This window comes from Lagenorhynchus albirostris, chromosome 1, assembly GCF_949774975.1.
Source record: "Lagenorhynchus albirostris chromosome 1, mLagAlb1.1, whole genome shotgun sequence".
In the NCBI taxonomy this organism is placed as follows: Eukaryota; Metazoa; Chordata; class Mammalia; order Artiodactyla; family Delphinidae; genus Lagenorhynchus; species Lagenorhynchus albirostris.
In genome coordinates, this window is record NC_083095.1 from 125598012 (window position 1) to 125618614 (window position 20603).

General features: G+C 39.2%; 1 protein-coding gene across 9 annotated transcripts in view; it reads left to right on the top strand.

Moving 5' to 3' along the window:
- MAP2K5 (mitogen-activated protein kinase kinase 5) overlaps positions 1-20603 on the top strand; it is a 262889-nt gene that overhangs the window by 12064 nt on the left and 230222 nt on the right. For 6 of the 9 annotated variants that reach the window (XM_060152940.1, XM_060152910.1, XM_060152922.1 and 3 more), the window contains one exon: positions 7559-7626. In XM_060152940.1, the coding sequence (XP_060008923.1) occupies positions 7559-7626 (68 nt within the window). Of the gene's footprint in view, positions 1-1362; positions 1795-5767; positions 5910-7558; positions 7627-13256; positions 13344-20603 lie in introns of those variants that run through there. The other 3 variants (XM_060152958.1, XM_060152976.1, XM_060152986.1) reach the window with 3 other exon arrangements.

The following is a 20603-nucleotide window of genomic DNA, read 5'->3' on the forward strand; positions in this document are numbered from 1 at the left end:
TACTGTTGACGTGAAACATATGTTTTTTTAAATTTTTTTTTTATTTTGCGGTACGCGGGCCTCTCACTGTTGTGGCCTCTCCCGCTCCGGATCCGGATGCTTAGGCTCAGCGGCCATGGCTCACAGGCCCAGCCGCTCCGCGGCATGTGGGATCTTCCCAGACCGGGGCACAAACCCATGCCCCCTGCATTGGCAGGCGGACTCTCAACCACTGCGCCACCAGGGAAGCCCGAAAGATATGTTTTAAGTCTATGTAGACAACCACTGACTTATACCTATAAATACCATGTGGCCCTACTTTTCCATGATACTCTGACATCCCATATTCTGATCTGTAGCCCTCGTAAGTATCTTCATACTGGTCAAACCATGTGTCTGAGTTTTGGTTCAGAAAATTCAACAATAGGAGAAATCTTTATTTTATTTGTTTTTCTTTAACCATGACCATTTTATACTCACTTTTCATTGAATAGATTCCTTTTCAGTTGTTTTATGAATTTCTGGAAAAATTCTGGGAAAAATGAAGTTTTATTTTCTTACAGTATAGCATATGTAAAAGATAATTGGTTGCTTATAAGAAAAACTGGGTAGGTTAATGAAAAATTGTAATTCGCAATAGATGTACACTGAGTCTAAAAATTAACATGTAAGAGTTAATTGTGTATCCTTAGAATTTGAGACGATTTGAAGAGAGCTTTAATTTATTGAAATTTTGTTTTGAAATATCATCGATGCAAAAAGTCCTAATCTTTTTTAGTCTTATGAGAGTAGTTATTAGTAGTAGTAGTAGGTATTTGTAGTCTTATTAGTTATTGTTAGTAGTAGTAGGTGTTAGTAGTCTGGCTGTTTTACATGAGAATTAAGAAGTTTAAGTCCTTTACCCAGGCACCAGGCTAGTTCCTTGAGGGCAGTAGATAATGCTGCTCATTTTTGAATTGCTAGAAACCCAGAATAGTACCTGGCACATAGTAGACTCTCAATTTGTGTTTCTGGAATGCATGGATGGTTGGAGGAATGAAGTAATAAGGACAAGCAAATATATCCAGCATGTGATGACTGCCCAAAACCTCAATTTGGTTTAGGTCACCATCGTCTCTTACCTAGACTAGGACAGTGGTCCTCTAACTCGTCTCCTTGTTTCTGCTTTGCCTCCATATAGCCTCTTCTCCACACAGCAGCCAAAGAGATCCTTTTAGAAGTTAAGTGAGATCACTACAGTCAAGACCCTCCAGTGGTTTCCTTGTCACTCAGGAGTGATAGCCGAGTCCTTAACATGCCCTACAAGGCCCTGCCCTTCCTCATCTTCCCCCAACTCTGCCCCACCATTACTTCTCTGAACTCGTCTCTCTCCCCCATCTTATTCTCAATCTGTTGCAGCTACTCTGGCTTTCTTTCAGTCTCTCAAGCATGCCGGGTATTCTTCTGCCACAGGGCCTTAGCATGAGCTGTTCCCTCTGCCTGGAACATTCTTTCCCCAGATGTCTGTATGATTCACTCCCTCATACCCTTCAGTCTCTCAAGTAGAGTGTAAACTCCATGAGGGCAGGGGTTTTCCTTTTTCCACTGTTATTACCCTAGTGTCCAGAACATTGCCTGCTACATAGTGGGCACTTGAATATTTTTTGGAAAGAAAAAGGAAGCAAAGAAGTAAAGAAGGAGTCAGGAGGTGGGAGGCATGGAGCTAAATTAAAATTCATGGATATGAAGATTTAGCCTTAGAAACTATGGCCTCTGGTCCTGACCAGATCTTAGATTCCACGCCTGAGAAGGGTTCTAAACTTGACAGCTTTTCTGGTAATTTCCTATTGATGCCTTTTTAACCTCTACAGTTATGTTTTCATTTCTTTCCTCTTGCCTTAGAAAAATGCCTTTGCTGTAGTTCTAATTGACTCTTCTTACCTGGCACTGAAGTAATATGACAAATGACATATAAAGTACAGTATTGCCTTAACTTTCTGTTGCCCTTGGTAGAAGCTAAATTGTTTTTCTAGAAAGCCCACTTGAGCCCTGCCGCTGCACTGGGTGCCGTTTGGCTGAGCGCTCCCCAGAGTCTGATGTTTTTGTGCTGTTTACTCAGTAGGCACTCTGCTTGCCATTCTGACCGCCTCTTACCTGAGGCTGTGTCTCCGCTCTTGGACCTTCATGTTCCTCCTCTTGGTTTCTCTTCTGGATTGCACGTTGCTTGAAATAAAATCGCTAACAACATATGGCCTGTTATGATTGTCTTTTCCCAAACTCTGCCATTTTGTATATTTGTGATACACTGCAGATTTTGTGAAGATTGCTTCATAATATTTGTTTACCATCTGCTGCACTCTATTTGGTATCTTGCTAGGATTTTTGCCTCCATTTTAAGTGACATTAACAAAATCCAGCCAGTACATAGACTTTCTGGTTCTACTTTTGCTTCCCTAATGTGCTGGAAAATCATATTACTATGCTCCAGGCAACTGGAGAAGCCTGGAATTCTCATTGTGACCAGTGTATCAGAGTGCCCCCCCTCCTCTGCCTTCTTGGTCATATCTAGTAATGCTTTTTTGGTCAGAGGGCAAAGAATCTCCATGTGTAAGACAAAAAGAGTTCAAATTATTTTTTTCTGCTTCTCTCTACTTCGTGCCATGGCTTTCTAGTGTTCTTCAACATATTTATACCTTTGAAACTCTTTGTGCCATTTTAGTAAGTTTTTTATGATTTATGTTTCCAGTTAGTGTACTTTTTATAGCTAATCCGGTTTGATAGGCTCAACAAGAGTCTTTGCTAGATGGGCTGGCTGTGTATATTACAACTTTTTATTCAGAAAAGTATTTTAAATTATTGTCATACTAAATTGCTTGGTATGTATTTCTACTTTCTTACTGTTCACTAACTTCTCATTCCTCTCAATTCACTGTGTATTAAATTTTTTTTCCAGCTTTACTGAGATATAATTGACACATAACGTTGTATAAGTTTAGGGTGTATAGTGCATTGATTTGATCATTACATATTGCAAAATGATTACCACCATAGTGTTAGCTAACATATGCATCCTGATGCATAATTACCATTTCTTTTTTGTGGTGAGAACATTCAGGATCTCTTAGCAACGTTCAAGTATGTAATACAGTATTATTAGCTATAATCACCATGCTGTACATTAGATCCCCAGACTTTGTTAATCTTGTAACTGGAAGTTTATACCCTTTGACAAATATCTCCCCATTTCCCCACCCTCCAGCCCCTGGTAACCCTGAGTTTGGGTTTTTTAGATTCCACATATAAGTGCTGTCATACAGTATTTGTCTTTCTGTTTTTTTCACTTAGCATAATGCCCTCAAGGTTCATCCATGTTGTCACAAATGGAAGGATTCCATCTTTTTCATGGCTGAATAATAGTCCTTGGTGTGTGTGTGTGTGTGTGTGCGCGCGCGCGCGTGCGTCTGGGTGGGTGTGTGTACACATCTTCTTTATCCATTCATCATTGATGGACACTTGAGTTGTTTACATATCTTGGCTATTGTGAATAACGATGCAATGAATATTGGAGTGTAGATATCTCTGTTAGATTCTGATTTCAATTCCTTTGGATGTAGACTTAGAAGTACGATTGCTGGATCATATGGTAGTTGTAGTTTTAATTTTTTGAGGAATCACATACTGTTTTCCGTGGTGGTTGTAGCAATTTACATTCCTACCTACTGCACACAGGGTTTTCATTTCTCCACATCCTCACCAACACTTGTTCTCTCTTGTCTTCTTGATGATAGCTATGTAACAGGTGTGAGGTGATACCTCATTGTGGTTTTCATTTGCATTTTCCTGATGATTAGAGATGTGGAGCACCTTTTCTTGTACCTGTTGGCCATTTGTATGTCTTCCTTGGAATTCCTTGTATTTAGAGAGAAGTGTATTCTCATTTTAAATGTCAAGGCCAATGGTTTGCTCTTGGGTTGCCATGAGGGCATCTGATAGCTTGGATTTTGCCTCTGGGCCAGAATCATTAGTCTTCTCTTATGTGTAATTACTTTTCCAACTCAGTCTCCTTTCTGACAAGAACGAGGAGTCTTCATTAAAACTACTAATTACAGATATTAAAGAATGAAGCAGACAGTCCTCCAAAGAGCAATCTGTAAAGGAGAGCAGTACCTACATAAAATGGAGGCTCTTATTAATCCATAAAACTATTAATCACTGTGTCATATAAACCTGATTTTATCCTCAGGCTTTATTAGAATGCCTCTTTCACTTACCTTGTCTCCTTATGGGACAGCTGCAGCACTTTAGGTTTGCATCAAAAGCTATTCTGGCCTTTTGTCCTCAGTTTTCTGTCCACTTAAAGCAAAGTGCCCTTTAGTGTTTCATAGCTGCTTTCTATGGAACTGCTATGTAAGGGATTAGTCTGCTAACTGACTTCCCTCACAGTTACCAGATTATTTCCGGTAACTGAAATAATCCCTCAGAGATTTCATAGAATTTTAGAATTTGAGAATCTTTAGTTTTAAGTAGCCTTAAAGGTTCAAGCCCTGACTTTGAGAGCTTAGAGAATTCTTTTTGTTGTTGTTCTTGTTACTGATTTAGAGAGATGTGATTTAAATGATTTTTCTGGAATCTGTGCCTTCTCTTTACAAATTATAAAAAGGTTTTTCACCTGTTTTATTGAACTCCAAGCACTTCCTCATTCCATGTGAACAATACCTTATTGAGATCTTGTGTATGTTGAAATTCGAATATAATCTGTCCCTTTGTAGCCACCATCTCTGTAGCTAGCTCTAGTGTAGAAATGAGATTTACAAAAAGCTACTTTGTTCAGACTGGAAATTTTATCAATTCAGGACTTCATAGAACAAATCATTTTAGTACACATCCAAATTGAGAATTTGACTTGGTTTTAAAACAAAAAATGTAAAGTGCTTTCATGTGTGGTCATATGTAACATTATATTCCTTTATACAATGTCTGTTTTTTCCCCTTGGTTTCCTGCATTTGTATGACAGCTTTTTGACTTAACCTTGAAAATACTAGTTTCTGGAACCTCTATAGAAACTCCCTCTGTTTCCAAAATTAGAATGGCATTTCTCTCCCAGTTTGGCTCTATAGAGTCTGTAGCTTTAAAAAAAAAAAGAGGGAAGGAATATGCTAGATTTCTCTGTAGTCCTTTATATATGTAACCTCCCTAGGAATGTGCCTTCTTTGTTACTGATAATGACCATTGTATGCCTTTTATACTGAAAATAGGCAGCTCTTGGTAGATAATACCAGTGGTGACTGTGACAGCTCCTAGCTATGTAGATATTCAGTGTGTCTTGATGATACTGATTTACATGGAGTTGGGAAACTCTGCAGGAGTGAACCTGTATCTAGGATCCAGGAACAATTACTTTGGAGAGAAAACCCCAGTGAGAGCTGTTGGCTTGGTCACTGAGCAGGACAGGCTCAAGTGCTGCTTTCCCTCATGATGTCAGATTGCTATTGGCTGTGGGAGAGAAAAAGAAGGTAGCATTTTGCTCTGAAATAGGCTAATTAGGGAGAATACAAGCTCCCTTCTAGGGTTCCCATGGTGTGGTCACCAAATGGGGATATCTTAAGAACTGCGGCTGGGCAGGAGGGAGGGCCTGCTGAGGTGTGGTGGGCTAAGATCCAGGTGCTGAACTGAACTCCCCCAGTATTCTCAGTAAGAGTCCCCAGAGCGTGTCATGCTAGCTTATTCTCTTTATGGTGAGAGATTTGTCTTATTCCCCAGGCCTGGGATCAGGTTCTCTGCATCTGACCAAATCAGAAATTAGATGCCCAAGAGTGACCAAAAAAATAATAACTCAGTTTAACAAGTGCACCAGAGCTGAGGCATCCAAATGAGAGAGAGCCTGCGCCTTCCAAGTTGTCCCCCTGGGAGGCTGTGTACGTCTTCCAGCAATGCTGCCATTGCTCAAAAGGTTCTTAGCATTTTTCTTTCAACTGTACATTTAAAGTCTACCACATATGCTGTTATCCTGTTGACAGATCTTAATCTTTAGAAGGATGAAGTAGCTAAGTAAATATTTAGAAATAGCCAAAAGTCATTCTGGGTCCTGCCTGGCAGATGGTATAGATGAGCGAGTAATCAGATGGCCAGTTCCATTTTGGGCTGAAAATCAGATCTGAAATTTTCACTTGGTTTATCTTCAGGTTATTAAAACAGTTTTGAAGACATATTTCAAAACTATTTTAAATAAGAGAAGGATCAATGAAGTAAGTACATTGTTTATAGATGTGGCTGCTTCGGTGATCCACTTACTGAAATATATCCATTCTGGTTAAGTGTTTTGTGAAGTCTTATTATCCTCCAGTTTTTTTAAGAAATTAATTTAATTAATTTATTTAGTTTTGGTTGAGTTGGGTCTTCGTTGCTGCCCACAGGCTTTCTCTAGTTGCAGTGAGCGGGGGCTACTCTTCGTTGCGGTGCGTGGGCTTCTCCTTGCGGTGGCTTCTCTTGCTGCGGAGCACGAGCTCTAGGCGTGTGGGCTTCAGTAGTTGTGGCTCACAGGCTCTACACGGCAGGCTCAGTAGTTGTGGCGCATGGGCTTAGTTGCTTTGCGGCATGTGGGATCTTCCTGGACCAGGGATTGACCCCGTGACCCCTGCATTGGCAGGCGGATTCTTAACCACTGCGCCACCAGGGAAGTCTGTATCCTCTAGTTTTAAGACCATTAAATTATTCAACAATAGCACGAATCACCATTTGAAGCTTACTATGGTCAGAGAGTACCCAGTACAATTGAAACAGTTCAGAAATAGAGAGCTACAAGATCAGGTGGGTTATGAGGAGAACTGTATTAGAGTTGCTTTGCAAGTTAACCTTATACTAGGCTGTCAGTTCTGTAAAAAGGGAATGATAATAATCAAGTCATGTTGTCCACATCATAGAATCATTGTGAGGCTTTTAAGGGGGTATGGAGCATAAATCACAGTGCCTTGTGTACGGTAGTGTTCAGTAAATGTTAGCCATTTTTATTATACTATTATGACATGACAAGTTGCCTGGGAGAGAGGAAGAATGGAGAAATAGAGGGATGGGGTGCCGTGTGGGAAAGGAAAAAGTACTAATAGTTAAATAAAACTGGCCTTTCTTTGGATTTTAAATTTCTCCAAACCAAACCTGTTCAGTCATACTCCAGTTATATTGACTTTATTTTCTAAATTTCGATTTATTTATTTATTTGGCCACACGTGCAGCATGGGGGATTTTACTTTCCCTACCAGGGATTGAACCTGTGCCCCCTGCAGTGGAAGCACGGAGTCTTAACCACTGGACCGCCAGGGAAGTCCCTATATTTACTTTAACTTAGATACATGTCTTGAATGACATGAGCAATATTTTAATTTTCAACTGTTCCTAAAATTTTTAGTTCTTTATTGAGATTCTGGTTGTATTCTAAACTAAAAAACAAAACCACGAACCAAAAACCTTAACATCCACAAGATATGGTGTTGAGGATTTGGATATCAAGTGTACAAACCAGTTGTATTATGTTCCCAGATAACATAGTTTTGTACATTAAAAAATGCAAATCTTATCACTTGTATTATATTGCTTTTTAAACAGATGAAGATGAAGATGGTGATCGAATTACAGTGAGAAGTGATGAAGAAATGAAGGCAATGCTGTCATATGTAAGTATATTACAAATGAAGACTATTTTTTAAATGTTAATGTAATTGAGGATGCTGTTTCTTGGCATAGTGAAGATATAAAAGTAAATCACAGTTGCTATAACATTTTTCTGTATAATATATAAGATTTTTAAAGATTTCCTTACGTGAAAGTTAAGGGCATTCTTTTCAAAAGACACTTACTGATCATATCATGAACATTAAGAATAATGCATCTTAATGACTTTTGCATTAGGTATGGTGCAGACTAAATGGACTATCAATTTCCTGTATTTTTTATGCAGTACTTAAAGTAACGGCTCATTAAAAACGAACCCCTGGGCTCTAAAAAATTTTTCAAAATCTACTTTCAACTGGAGATCTCTTTCACCCTTACAAACAGACCATAGTTATAATGTAGCTGCAGGCTTAATATGGATACATGATTTAAGATGTACTCTCAGTTATTTTATGCACTAACCACCCCACCCCAAAATGAACTGCAGGGTTACTTACTGAATCTAAGTGATTTGAATATATCCCAAAATGACTTTTCTTTTGTGTTTCAAATTTCAGTGAAAATTTGCATTAACATTTGTCTCAGGACTGAAGTAGATAAACAGGAAAAAAGGATACATTTCTAAAACTTTAATACTAAGCTTGAATAATTCAGTGACAATGAAGAGACATAGCTTCCCTGAGCCCTGATTTGTTCTTTTCTTTTCTTTTTATTTTATTTTCTCTTGTTCATTTTATTTTATTTTTTCTGAGTTTGCAGTCTGTGTACGAAACCTTCTCTAGTGGTCTGACGAAAAGAGCATTGGACTGGAAGCAAGGAGACCACTGCTCTCCTCTGGCTTCCTGGCCTTAGGCAAAACACTTAACCTTTCTGTGCTGTAGTTGCCTCATCTGTCACTTGTGGATAATAATACTTGTCCTTTCTACTGCACAGGGTCATTGTAATGACCAAATGGGATAATAGATGTGAAAGCCCTTTGAAAAGTTAAAAGTTCTATACAAATGCAAAGTGGTATTATGGTGGAAATGATGGAATCAGGGCCCTTGCTTTTCAGTGAGACTCTGATCTCAGCCAGTGGTTAGGTTGTAGGTTTTTGATAGACCTCAACTTTAACCAGGATATTTTTTCGTCGTGATGAAAACTGTGAAATATCTGTATGGGTTTCCGCCAATAGTTTTAATTTAGGGTAGGAGGAAAGAGAACAAGAAGGATGGCATGATTAACAGAGCGTTGCATTCAGACGAGCACAGAGTAGGAAAAGTCAATTTCCCATTTACTTCTCATTAACTTATTTGAGAGTCTTTGTGCCCTGAGAATTTAGAGCAGGGCTCATCAGTACCTTGAAAGGCAGAGTAGGATTGTCTGCTGAAAGGTCTAGCACAGTAATAATAGATTGGCTAACTCTCCTGAGAATGTGACATGCTTATTTTTATTTTTATTTTATTTATTTATTGTTTTGCGGTACGCGGGCCTCTCACTGTTGTGGCCTCTCCCGTTGCGGAGCACAGGCTCCGGACGCGCAGGCTCAGCGGCCATGGCTCACGGGCCCAGCCGCTCCGCGGCATGTGGGATCTTCCCGGACCGGGGCACGAACCCGTGTCCCCTGCATGGGCAGGCGGACTCTCAACCACTGTGCCACCAGGGAAGCCCTGGCCTTTATTTTTTAGGTTCAGTTTGGCTCTGAAAAATTTTGATTCCAGGATTTGGGTGGTGCGATAGGGAAGATACTGACAGATGACCACGTATTTACTGTTAAAAAAAAAAAAAAAGCTATGTTTTTCATGTGGAATTCAATAAATTTGTAGTCACCTTAGTATTTCTTTAAAAACCATATGGGGAAAGCAAAACTAGGCATACTTTTACCATAAATCTTTTACACATTCTTTTAAAAAAACTACAGTGTCTGAGTTGACACTTGCAGAATTACTTTTTTTTTTCCCCTTGGATTTAAGCATTTTATGGCTTTGGGCCCACAGAAGCATAAGTTTTTATCAGTAATTTAAATAGATTTTTGTATTAGACCTGAAAATGTTGCCTTTTTAATTGAAAACTTATCAATTATTTAAATTGCTGGCAGCCTTAAGCTGTTAATTTTCTGTGTGCCATAATAATGGCATACAGTGGATTTTGATACATGTGACACATGGACTGTCTCATTGTGGTAAGGATTTGTCACGACAATAGGTGGTTGTGTGCTGTTAAATAATAACCAACATAGTAAACCAAAGTCTGTTGTCACACATTAGTACCATTTTATGTAAGTTATTTAGAAGTTGTATTCTTTTCTTCATTAGATATATTTTTAAGAGATAATGAGAGGAAAACAAAGCTATAATAAATTGTCTTTTAAGAAAATGTAAAGTAATTTGGTCTTCAGGTAGATATTTAATGTATTGAGAGAATTCAGCAGCCAAGTGTTATTACAGCACCATTGTGATCGCTCTCTGCGTTTTGTTATGAGTTTGTGTTAATCAACAATCTGTTTTATAGCGTAGTTTCTTGTAAGTTACGGTGTTAGAATATTCTACTTCTGGGATCATGGCTTGTCCTCTGACGCTATTGTATCTTTTTAATTTCTCCATAAAGTATTTTTTTAATTAGAATTTGAAATGCTTTACTAGGAAAAAAGTACAGCCAAGCTACATATCCTGAAAACTAAATACCTGATCATTGCTAATTATTTAAAGGATTCTGTTAAATATTCCCTTAAAGTAGTTTAAATTTTTTTGTTGTTCTTGTCTTCTCCTCTCATTTTCCAGAAAGACTGAATAGTATACTGCTTTTCTCCTTCCATCTTTTTGTAATTGTTGTCTGGTAGTGCTGGCCTCATTTCCTTATAGCATCAAGTACAGCAGTGCTGGGCCTTATTTATTGATTCATCATAAGCTTTATTTATCACTGAGACCCAGTTATAGGAGGAGGTTATTTTTATGTTAACCTCTGCTTTTAGGTGACCTTTCATCAAGAAACCCAGCAGTACATCTTGCTTTTGTAAATGGACTCCTATTTGTTTTTGCTAAATCCTGTGGCTAGTAAAGGATTTATTACACCTAGTTCTCTCAATACTGAGAGGCTTATATGAGTAGAGCACAGTATTAATAAGAATACGTTTCTTCATTTTGCCGGTTCTCTCTCTTTATACGGTTTCTCCACATTGCCGGAAGAGTATGGGATGAGTTTAACTGTAATGCCTCCCATTATGGCAGGGACCTTGTGTTTCATTGGAGTGTAAGTATTCCCTTTGGTATACTTGACGGTAGTGTACCTTGTTAGATGTTGGGTACCATGAGGGAAAATACTTTTTGACCTCTGTAGCACCTTGTAAATTGGGATATGATTGGCTTTATCCTAGCATGCATAACTTGGAGACTGCCTCAAAAATCATGGTTGCTCAAGGAGAGTTGGAAGGGAACATTAGAGGTCTTGTCCAGCTGTCTCATTTTACAGATAAGGAATCTGAGGCTCAACGAGCTCAGATTCAGTTTGAGGTCACATTGCTAATGAATGGGAAGGCCTGGACACAGACCTAGGTCTTGGACGTCCAGTCTTCTCTCCTGGTGGTTTTAAGTGATGTTTTTGTTTTGGCATTTATTGAGATCCTGCCAAAGAAGCTTTGCAAATACTACTGTTTTCCTGGTAGCAAAAAATAATGCTATTTACTAGAATGTTAGTGTACCTGAGTTTGAAAAGGAATACAGACAAATACTTTGTGGGCTTTTGAAGTTTTCAAGATTTTGTCCTTCCTACAAGGCTGAATTTTACCACAGAATTTGTTACCCACTTAGTTGTTGAACATTCAGTAGCCTCAGGGCCTTTGCTATTAGAAAGTTTTCTTTAAAGAGCAGAGATTGGAACCTCATTTTCTGCATGGTGCTTTTAAACATGCTCCATATTAAGTTGGTCCTACTTTGAACTTAACTTTGTATGTGGCATAGTCATCTCGGTCTTCAGTGAGTGGTTAGTCCCCTAATTCAACGTGATCCATCTAAACAAGTGATAATACTCGATACTCTCCTGGCAGGGTGGAGAAACAGTGAAAAGAGTGAGACAGGAAAACGGAATGAAATAAATAAATAGTTGTGGAAATTATTCATTTTTTTTTTTTTTACTCAAATAGTGACATGCTCTAAGCTGTAAGTAAAGTTTTTGTTCTGTTTTCTCATCCTAGTCAAAGAATGAAACTTTTTTTCAGAGGCAGATTATTTTAACTCTCTTCTCTGTGTTGTCTGGGTCATATGGATGCCCTTGAAATAGTGATAAGAATGTAGTAGCCCCTTATTTAGCCCCTCTTGTGAAATATCTTGGGACATCTTTGCTAGCAAGAAGCAGAAGCAGACTGAAATTTGTGTCAGTTTATTATGCAGCTCATGGAAGCAAACGTAGAGACAGCACAAGCAGACCTCAGCCAGGTGGCATCAGGGCATTCTGGGTGCTTTGAACCACCAATATTTTGTCATTAACATGGCTGTGCTCCCAGTTCAGCTCCGTCTCTGTGGAGGGCTCAGTGTGGACTACAGGTTGATTCCTCTGGGGTCCTATGTTGAGGCAGCTGGCATGAGGGGGCAGAAAAATGTGGGACATCAATTAGCCTCTTGATGGCTGTGGTAGGGGCTTCTCTTCCGGAGAGAGATGGGCTGCGAGGGAATGATGGACCTCTAGCAGTAGGATTGCTGTGGGGCATAACCAAGGTGTTCGGCTCTTGTTGGCAGCTCCTAATGAACCTGTTCTCTTAGGGCCAGTTTTACTGGAAACAGGAGGGGTATTTTCTACGTATACCTGAAAGATGAATATAAATTTGCTATAATACAGTAAAGTTAGAGGAATTCAGTAAATTATCAACCTAGGAATATAATATGTCCAAAAAGGTGTAAATTGAGGTCATTGGAAATTTCAAAACAATTTGTTTCTCTCATAATATATGTTTCTCTGTTACATATATGTTCTTTACTCATTCCTCACTACGTTTTCAATTATTTTTTAACAGCATTTGAGCAGTAGGCTGAATCTTTATTGAACACTATTGGAACTGGCTAAATAAAGTAGTTTATTTGTAAGGGAATGTTCCGTTTGGCCTGCTGGCCGCATGGCCTGCTGGTCCTGTTTTATTTAAGTTGTAGGTTCCCTGAAGTTATTTAAACTTCTCCTACTTCGGAACTATGGCAGAATTGCTACAACTTAGAAATCAGGTGAAAGGTCAGTGTAGACAATGCCTCAAGCTAACCATGGTGATGGTGATGACTATGAAAGCTTCAGCTGAGAGGAACCTACTAGTTTTGGACCCATCGCTGAATACAAATTTAAACTCGTTCTGCCAGTGCACGTCACCTTAAACTTAGCCAAGTTGAATTTCATCTGCTGTTGACTATCCAACCTCCATTCTTTTAAGACCATCTGGAGCTCCCTAACATCCTTTACAGTTTTACTGTCCAAAACAAATAGTGTTATCATCAAACTTGGCCAACTTACTGTTTCATTTTTAAATCACTAGTAAATACGTAAGTACAGTAACATTAACCTATAAAAGAGGCCTCAGAGTTGTTTCCTGCTGACCTTTTCACTGGAAGACTTTTCATTGTGATTTTCTTTCTCATCATCGAATCAGTCCATGACCATATGTGGACCCTTGGTCTAGAGTCATTTAAGGAAGAGCATGCGCACACTGTAGTCACCTCAAGGCAGGGGCAGTGAGTTATCGAGGAGTGGGAGGACCTGAAGCCAGGTAAGTAAATACAGTTATTAATTTGGTATTCAGAATAGATTAGCTTCATATGTTATTTTCGACTGTTGGAGCAGTTGTGTGCTTCTTAAGAGGACAGCATCACAGAGGGGATGCCTCTAATGTAAAGTATGAGAAGTAATTGAGAGGAGGTATAACTGATGGCACATCTGAGTAGTGTTGTAATTGAATTTGTAGCCATTTGACAGAGTTAAGATTGTTGGGTTCTTCACTAGGAAAACTAATAAGTTAACTATGGACTGCAAATAGTTGGTTAGTTTATTGATTATTGCTGTAATTACTGACTGAGCTACATATAACAGGGTATGCTTGCAATATTGACAAAACAAGAATTTGAAAATTTTACCATTAGTAGGGAAAAGCCAGCATGCTTATTCTTTATAAGTATATTCCTCATACTGTACTGTTTATGTTGTCTGTTAGAAAGCATGCTAAGGAGAGATTTAAGAAACCCTTCTGTTATAAATGTATAGAAGAATAATAAATAAGTCTGATTTGATGTGAGTTAATATGTAAGACTTGCCACTGAATAAGTTATAACCAATGAGAGTACGTAGTCACCACGTCTGTATTAATTCCTATTTGCCTCCTTCCCCTTAAACACTGTGGAGCAGCCATTATGTGTAAGGCATGGTGCTAAGCATTCTACGGCAGTAGTTTCTTAGATTTTGGGGGACACAGGGCTTTTTGAAAATGTGAGGAAAGTTGTTTATTCTTTTCCCAGGAAATTCACACAGTGCAACATTTTACCTAGAAGTTCAGGAATTTCAAGGATCTCTCAGGCCCATATAGACTCCAGGTTAATACCTCTGCCATAAGAGATAATAAAATGCACAAGACATGGTCCATGCCCTTGATGAACTTCCAGAAAGAGAAACAGACAATGTTCCTTATAGTACCCTTTTACTTATTTTATTATTTATAGTACTGTAGTAATTGAGGGAAGGGGAGGAGATACTGAATCAGCCTTGATAAACAGTTAGTTAAATTCTGCCTCTGTACTTGGTCTAAACATTTCAGTGTTCTTGTTTAGTGGTTTCTGTGTCACCCTATCGTTATGGCCATTTTTCTTCTATGTACTATTGCTTGGAAGTGGGAGATTCGTAGCCCTGTGCCCTATTTTAAGATGTTTTTCAAGTACTTTATAAAAAAGTTTCCATATACCAGCTTCTGTGATTTTGATCTTCCTAACACCTTTATGAGGTGAGCAAGGCAGCTATTTTTCTCATTTTTACAGCTGAGAATACTGAGGCACAAACAAATTGTATTCCTTTCTCAAGGTCATACAGCTATGTAGAGCTGGGACCTGCGATCACTCACTGATTTGCTCGCTTATTCATACAGCCAGTTTTTCACACATTAAATATTTATGGGATGGCAACTCTCTGGCCAAGCCCTATGCTAGCTGGTGGAGGTGCAGTGAACATATAGTTCACTTTTTCAAGGAGCTCATGCTCCAGTCAGGGAAGTTAACAAAAAAGGAAACAGTGTTTGGTGTGGGAGGATGAGAAAGACTCAGAGCTACCAGGCATAGTGATAAATGCTGTCATATGCCTAAGCATTAGGTGTTCTGTGAGCACAAAAAAGGAGCACCTGATCTAGCTTTGGGGACAGAGAAGGCTTCCTGGAGAGAGTGGTGTCTAGGTGGAGTAGGTGAGGACAAGGGGACTGGGAAGGGTGTTTGAGCAGAGAAAACAGTGTTTAAAGGCCCAGGTGAAAGGATGCCTGGTGCATTCAGGAGGAGCTACCCATGATTAGTGTGGCGTGGACAGTGGGGGAAGGGTATGAGATGAGGTTGGGAAGGCAGGTGGGCTAGATCATGGAGGGCCCTAGCTTGAGGATTTGAGAAGTGGGGAAAATGCAGAGTTAATAAGACTGGTGTTGATGAGATGTGGGGAAGAAGGAAAGAGAGATGGTCTGGACGACTCCCAGATAACTGGTTTGGGAAGCTAGGTCATGGTGATCTCATTCACCCGGTTAGTGAACCCATGTGGTGGAAGTCAGGCCTAGGGCAGGAGGGAGGGGTGGGAGAGGTAGGGACCTGTTGAATTTGAGGGGCCTCTGGACAACTAGTTGGGTATGTTCCGAATCTTAGGAGAGAAATCTGGGCTGGAAATAAAGGTTTGTGATTCATCAGCTCCTAATTAGTCTCAGTGACTCCTCTGGTAATTGAAACCTTTGAAGTGGCTGAAGTTAACTCGAGGAGAGTACAAAATAAAAAGAGAAGGTTGATGAAAAACCATTCGGAACGTGAGCATTTAAAGAAGGGATGGGGAGAGAATCACTTACCGGAAGCTGAGTAGAGTGGTAAGAGAGGTAGGAGGAAAATGTGGACAGGCGGGGGGAGTTGCTGAAGAAAGAGGGCAAAGTCACCGGCCAGCACAGGTATCTGCACCACACCATGCTGCCTTCCCCAGTCTCTGAAAGATCAGGTGACATGGCCTAGCCCACACAGGATATGAATGAAGAAGCTTTCCACCAGCTCAGCAGTCCACCCAGTAGCCTGCTTTAGTTAAAGGTTTTGAGGTACGAGAAACAAGAGATAACTTACCTTTTGACTCTCAAATAGCAAACATTTTATGTTCTGAGTGCATGGACTAGAATGAAAAAAGTATTTTTCTTGGTTGACTGATAAACCGTTTGCTACATCTGTGAAACAGGGGTGATGATACTCCCAGAATAGGATAGGGTTGTGAGAAACTAGATGAATAAATGTAAATATCTAGTATTGATACTGAGCAAGGGCTCTTGTGCCTGAGGTGCAGAAAGCCAAACTCTGACAGCGGGGTTTGCAGCAAAGTGAGGGTTTATTTGCAGGGAGCAGAGCCAGGAGAACGGGCAGCTCATGCTCCAAAGACCCGAACTCCTCCATAGCTTTCAGGCAAAGGTTTTTAAAGACAGTGTGAGGGGAGAGGGTCCTAGGAAGCTGATCAGCCCGTGGACCTTCTTCTGATTTGTTGGTGGTGAGGTAACAGGGTGATGTTTAAGGAATCAACCTTCTGGTTCCAACCAGTCTGGGGTCTAGTGCTTGTGGTCAGCACATAGTCACCATCCTCCCTCCACCTGGGTGGGAGTCTTAGTTTCTATAGAACAACTCAAAGATTTGCATCAGATTGTTATCTGTATCCCCTGAGGAGGCACTAGGAGGCCTGTGACTCTGTTGTCCTAATAGTTAACTGCTTGGGTCTGCTCTTTGGAACTCAGGGAAGCCTAGGAGACTAAAGCCTTTTTCTACAAACAAGAAACGGGGGATGTGGAGGGGCTTTTTTGTACCTAGGATGGCCCCGAAGGGTCCTGCTTGGTTTCAATCCCCCCTTTTCTTTGATACTCCTCAGTTCTGAGGGGAATGGGGGCGGGACAAGAAAGGGAATAAAATTTTGGATGGAGACGTTAATCATAAACTTGGCAGGGGGTCTAGGGGGACTCGGTTTCAGTGTTGAGCCTAACACACAGTAGGTATTCAACAAGTGATAGTTGTTTCTGTGTATCTCTCTCTCACTGTTTTCTCTCCTTTCAGTAGAGAACTTGTGCCTTGTAAAGTTTAACTGTGCTGTTTTGGAATTCAAGTTTTTATATGGCAGATTTCCATGAAGAAAAAAATGTAATTATTGATTGAGTTGTGCTGTTAGAATTAGGGTCATAACAAATAGGAACATTGTATGATAAACTTGCAAACAGAACAAAGCCAAAAATTGTATTTGCTATCCCCTTGTTCAATCTGGCCCTCTGTTTCAAATTAATTAGATATTTGGATAACTATGTTAAACTTTGTCACATCCTTATTAAAATTGTTTAAGGATTTTGAAGAACATCTCAGAGGGACTCTGAAACTAATCTGAGTCTGCTACTGGAGATTCCATTAGCAATCACAAAACTGATTAATCTTTTACTCAGTTAGCTTATTGATTATTGCTGCAATTACTGCATGTAATGGATTCTACAAGGGATACCAGAGAAAATATGTTTTATAACTGCTGCTGACGTGTTCAGTTTGAGTGCAAACGTGTTCGGTTTGTACTTGTTATACATAACCTTTTTTGTGTTTTTAAGTTCCGTAACACTTCTACTCAGAAAGTGCTGTGCTTAATATTGTTTCACTACTAGGAGGTTCACTTTTAAATTCCTCAACTACTAATCATTACAGTTTACAAATGCCTTCACTAATTCTATTGCTGCAGTTTAATTTTGAGCTTCACAGTAACCTTATGTAATAGAGTTGGTATCTTTACCCTCATTCAGAGGAAACTCAGGTTCAGTGAGGTTAAATGACTTCCTGAAGACTATACAGGTTAATAAATGGCAGAATCGGGATTGGACTCCATTTCAATCGGTAAATATTTGTCAAACACCTACTATGTGCAGGACTTTGTGTTAGGGGTAATGAAAGCCAGGATAGGATTATAGAGATTAAGCTAAGAAGCTTTTTGGATAATGTCAAATTATGGCTCCGTTAACGTTATCATGGTCACTTTGTTACTTTTCTGTCCAAGCCATATTAAGTATATTGGCGTAAAAGATTTAGATTTTGGTTTGGTTTGGTTGGTTGTCTTTTCATTTTGTTTTTATCTAGTGGAAGCCTTGTCTTTGGCATTATTGCTTATTTTATCGGTATTTAGAGCAAAATTGGAAAGATCCCCTTAAAGGGAGAATGTATAAAACCCTGAGAGAGAATGAAGATCCAAAAAGAACTTGCTTTGCAGCTTATTAAGTGTTCTCATGTTTTCTCATGTGAGTTTCACAGTAATCCTGTGGGTACATACCACCTTCATTTTACAGCTGAGTAAACTGAGGTGAGGTGAGCATTTCTTCACTGAGATCATCAGCTAGAAGTGGCCAGTACTGAGACCCCAGGGTTTGAGCCTGTAACTCCTCTAAGTGCCTTGCTCATCTCACTGGGCAGCACAGGCCTTGTGGCTCATCAGGACTGCTCTGTGCCAGGAGGTACTGCACATGGCCCACGTTTTATTCTTGTTTCTTAGGGAATGCCTTGTGAGCAGTGGCCTGAGCTCCTAGGCCTAGTGCCTCCTTGATGGCCCCCCGACCCTCACCAGGCCCGCTCCTGAGAGGTCGGTTGCCTAGAGTGGGCCCATACCATGGGTTTGATTACCACCCTTTATAGTTTGTCCTTGATGGTGAATTACTTTGGTGTGTGAAACACAAAATTCTCTGATAATACAAGCACAGATCAAACCCAGTATTTTAGCAGAAGAAAATGTTTCTAGGATTTGGAAGAACTGTACAAAACAAAAAACAAATCCTAGCTACTTGCTTTGGAGAAACTGTCAAGTGGCATACTTAATATCATTACCGTGGCTGTGTTAATTACTGTACAAAGAGATGTTTTTAGATTGCTAAAAAGTTCCTCCAATGACTATAAAACTATATATAGTTTCCCAGTTGATTTGAAATGAAAGGGAAACCATTTTTATTTATATATTTTGTGAGGTAAATAAATAAAGTTGGAAAACAGGTCAGTTTCATGCATGCAAGGTTTTATAGTAGGAAAAAAATGCCTTGCACCTGTTCTGACCCTTTACATTTGAGGTTATTTGTTTTCAAACTTGACCCCAAGCGCCAGTTTCACACAACTCTGTAAATAATTTGTTAGATAAAGCATAAGGATATTTTATTTGTTTTGATTTCTAGGATTGTGGTAAAGTAGTAACTGAAATTACTAACCTATTGTACATAGCAGTTAATTAAAGAAAAGCATTAACTGTAGGAGAACACCACCACTGCTGTTGTCTTGTATCAGTATAAAAAGGCAGTAATTTTTTTGACAGCCACTGATTGGAAAGTTGCTTGCAGCCTTCCAGAAGCAAGAGGGTACATGCTGTGGATCAATAACCGGCAAATTTCCCATTAAAAAGAATACCTGAGCAATGTTCCAAATAGCCACTGGCGTCTTAATTTTCCATGAAACCTCAAATACTTGTGTGCTGAGGACAAGTCATTTTCGGACAATTTTTCCAGACTACTTGTTAACAGTTATTGCTGTCCCAAAAGGTTGACAGCCTACATGATTGATATTTCATTTACTTGTCATCACTGCTTGAGTAATGGCGAGCACTATATTTCTGTGATTTTAAGGAATATAGTTTCCTGAAAGACATTTGCCTTAGTATGTATTCCAGAGAGCGTATCACACATATTTATGCTTTATGTGTATAAGTTTTTACATCTATAGAAGGAGAGGATCAGTTTCCTATACAGTTTGAATGTCCTCAGAAGGCAGGGTATACTTATATCAGTCCATAGCCATCAAAAATACACTTTCACTTCGTTTTTAGGGCGAAGAGCCTTAGGCTTGTTAACTTGTGATTCTAAAGATGATGTAGAATTTTATAACTCCCCTTTATTTATAAGGGAAAAATAAACTTGATCTTGTAATAATTTTAATTATTACATAAAAGCAATAGAAAGATATATGTACATATTTTTTAGAAAGAAACTTTTAAAGAATGTCAGCAAATAATGATTATCAAGGAGGAATTTTCTGAAAATATGATAGTTAAGTAGAAAATGTGCTTATGTTTTTTAATATAGAAACAACAAGTATTAAAGGGGAATTCTGCTCTGTGACAGCCCCTCACAACACAAAATCAGTGGTTTTCATCGTTGATATTTTCCACCAAGAACATCACTGTTGTTTGTCAAGTGTTAAAAAAAAGTTAGGACAAGGACTTCCCTGGCCGTACAGTGGTTAAGACTCTGTGCTTCCAGTGCAGGGGGCGCGGGTTCAGTCCCTGGTCAGGGAACTAAGATCCCGCATGCCATGTGGTGCAGCCAAAAAAAAAAAAAAAAAAAAGTTAGGGCATAGAAGACACATGCAGGTTAGGTGGACATATGCTCACTAGTTAGGATATTAAAGAAAATGGGGATAGACCGTAATACAGCCTACTGAATGAACTTGTTTATGATGGAGTATGAAAGCTTTTTGAACTTGGAACTTAATTTTTCATGCCCAGATTTTTAAAGTGAAATTTGATCTATACTGAAGTATTTAGAAGACTAAAACGTGAAGGTATGTTTGCTTGAAACTGGGCTATCTTTTTATCATATTAATCCTGTCATCTTTGGATGGATCATATCTTGTTTCCTTGTTCCACAGTCTCTGTGATTTTGATTTCCATTATCTGTACATTTTATACACAAATATGAATAATGTTTGATTAACTGACTGGCGTATAGGTCCAAGTTAAATGTGAGGTGTCTCCATTTTGCTTTGTAAAATCCAGGGAA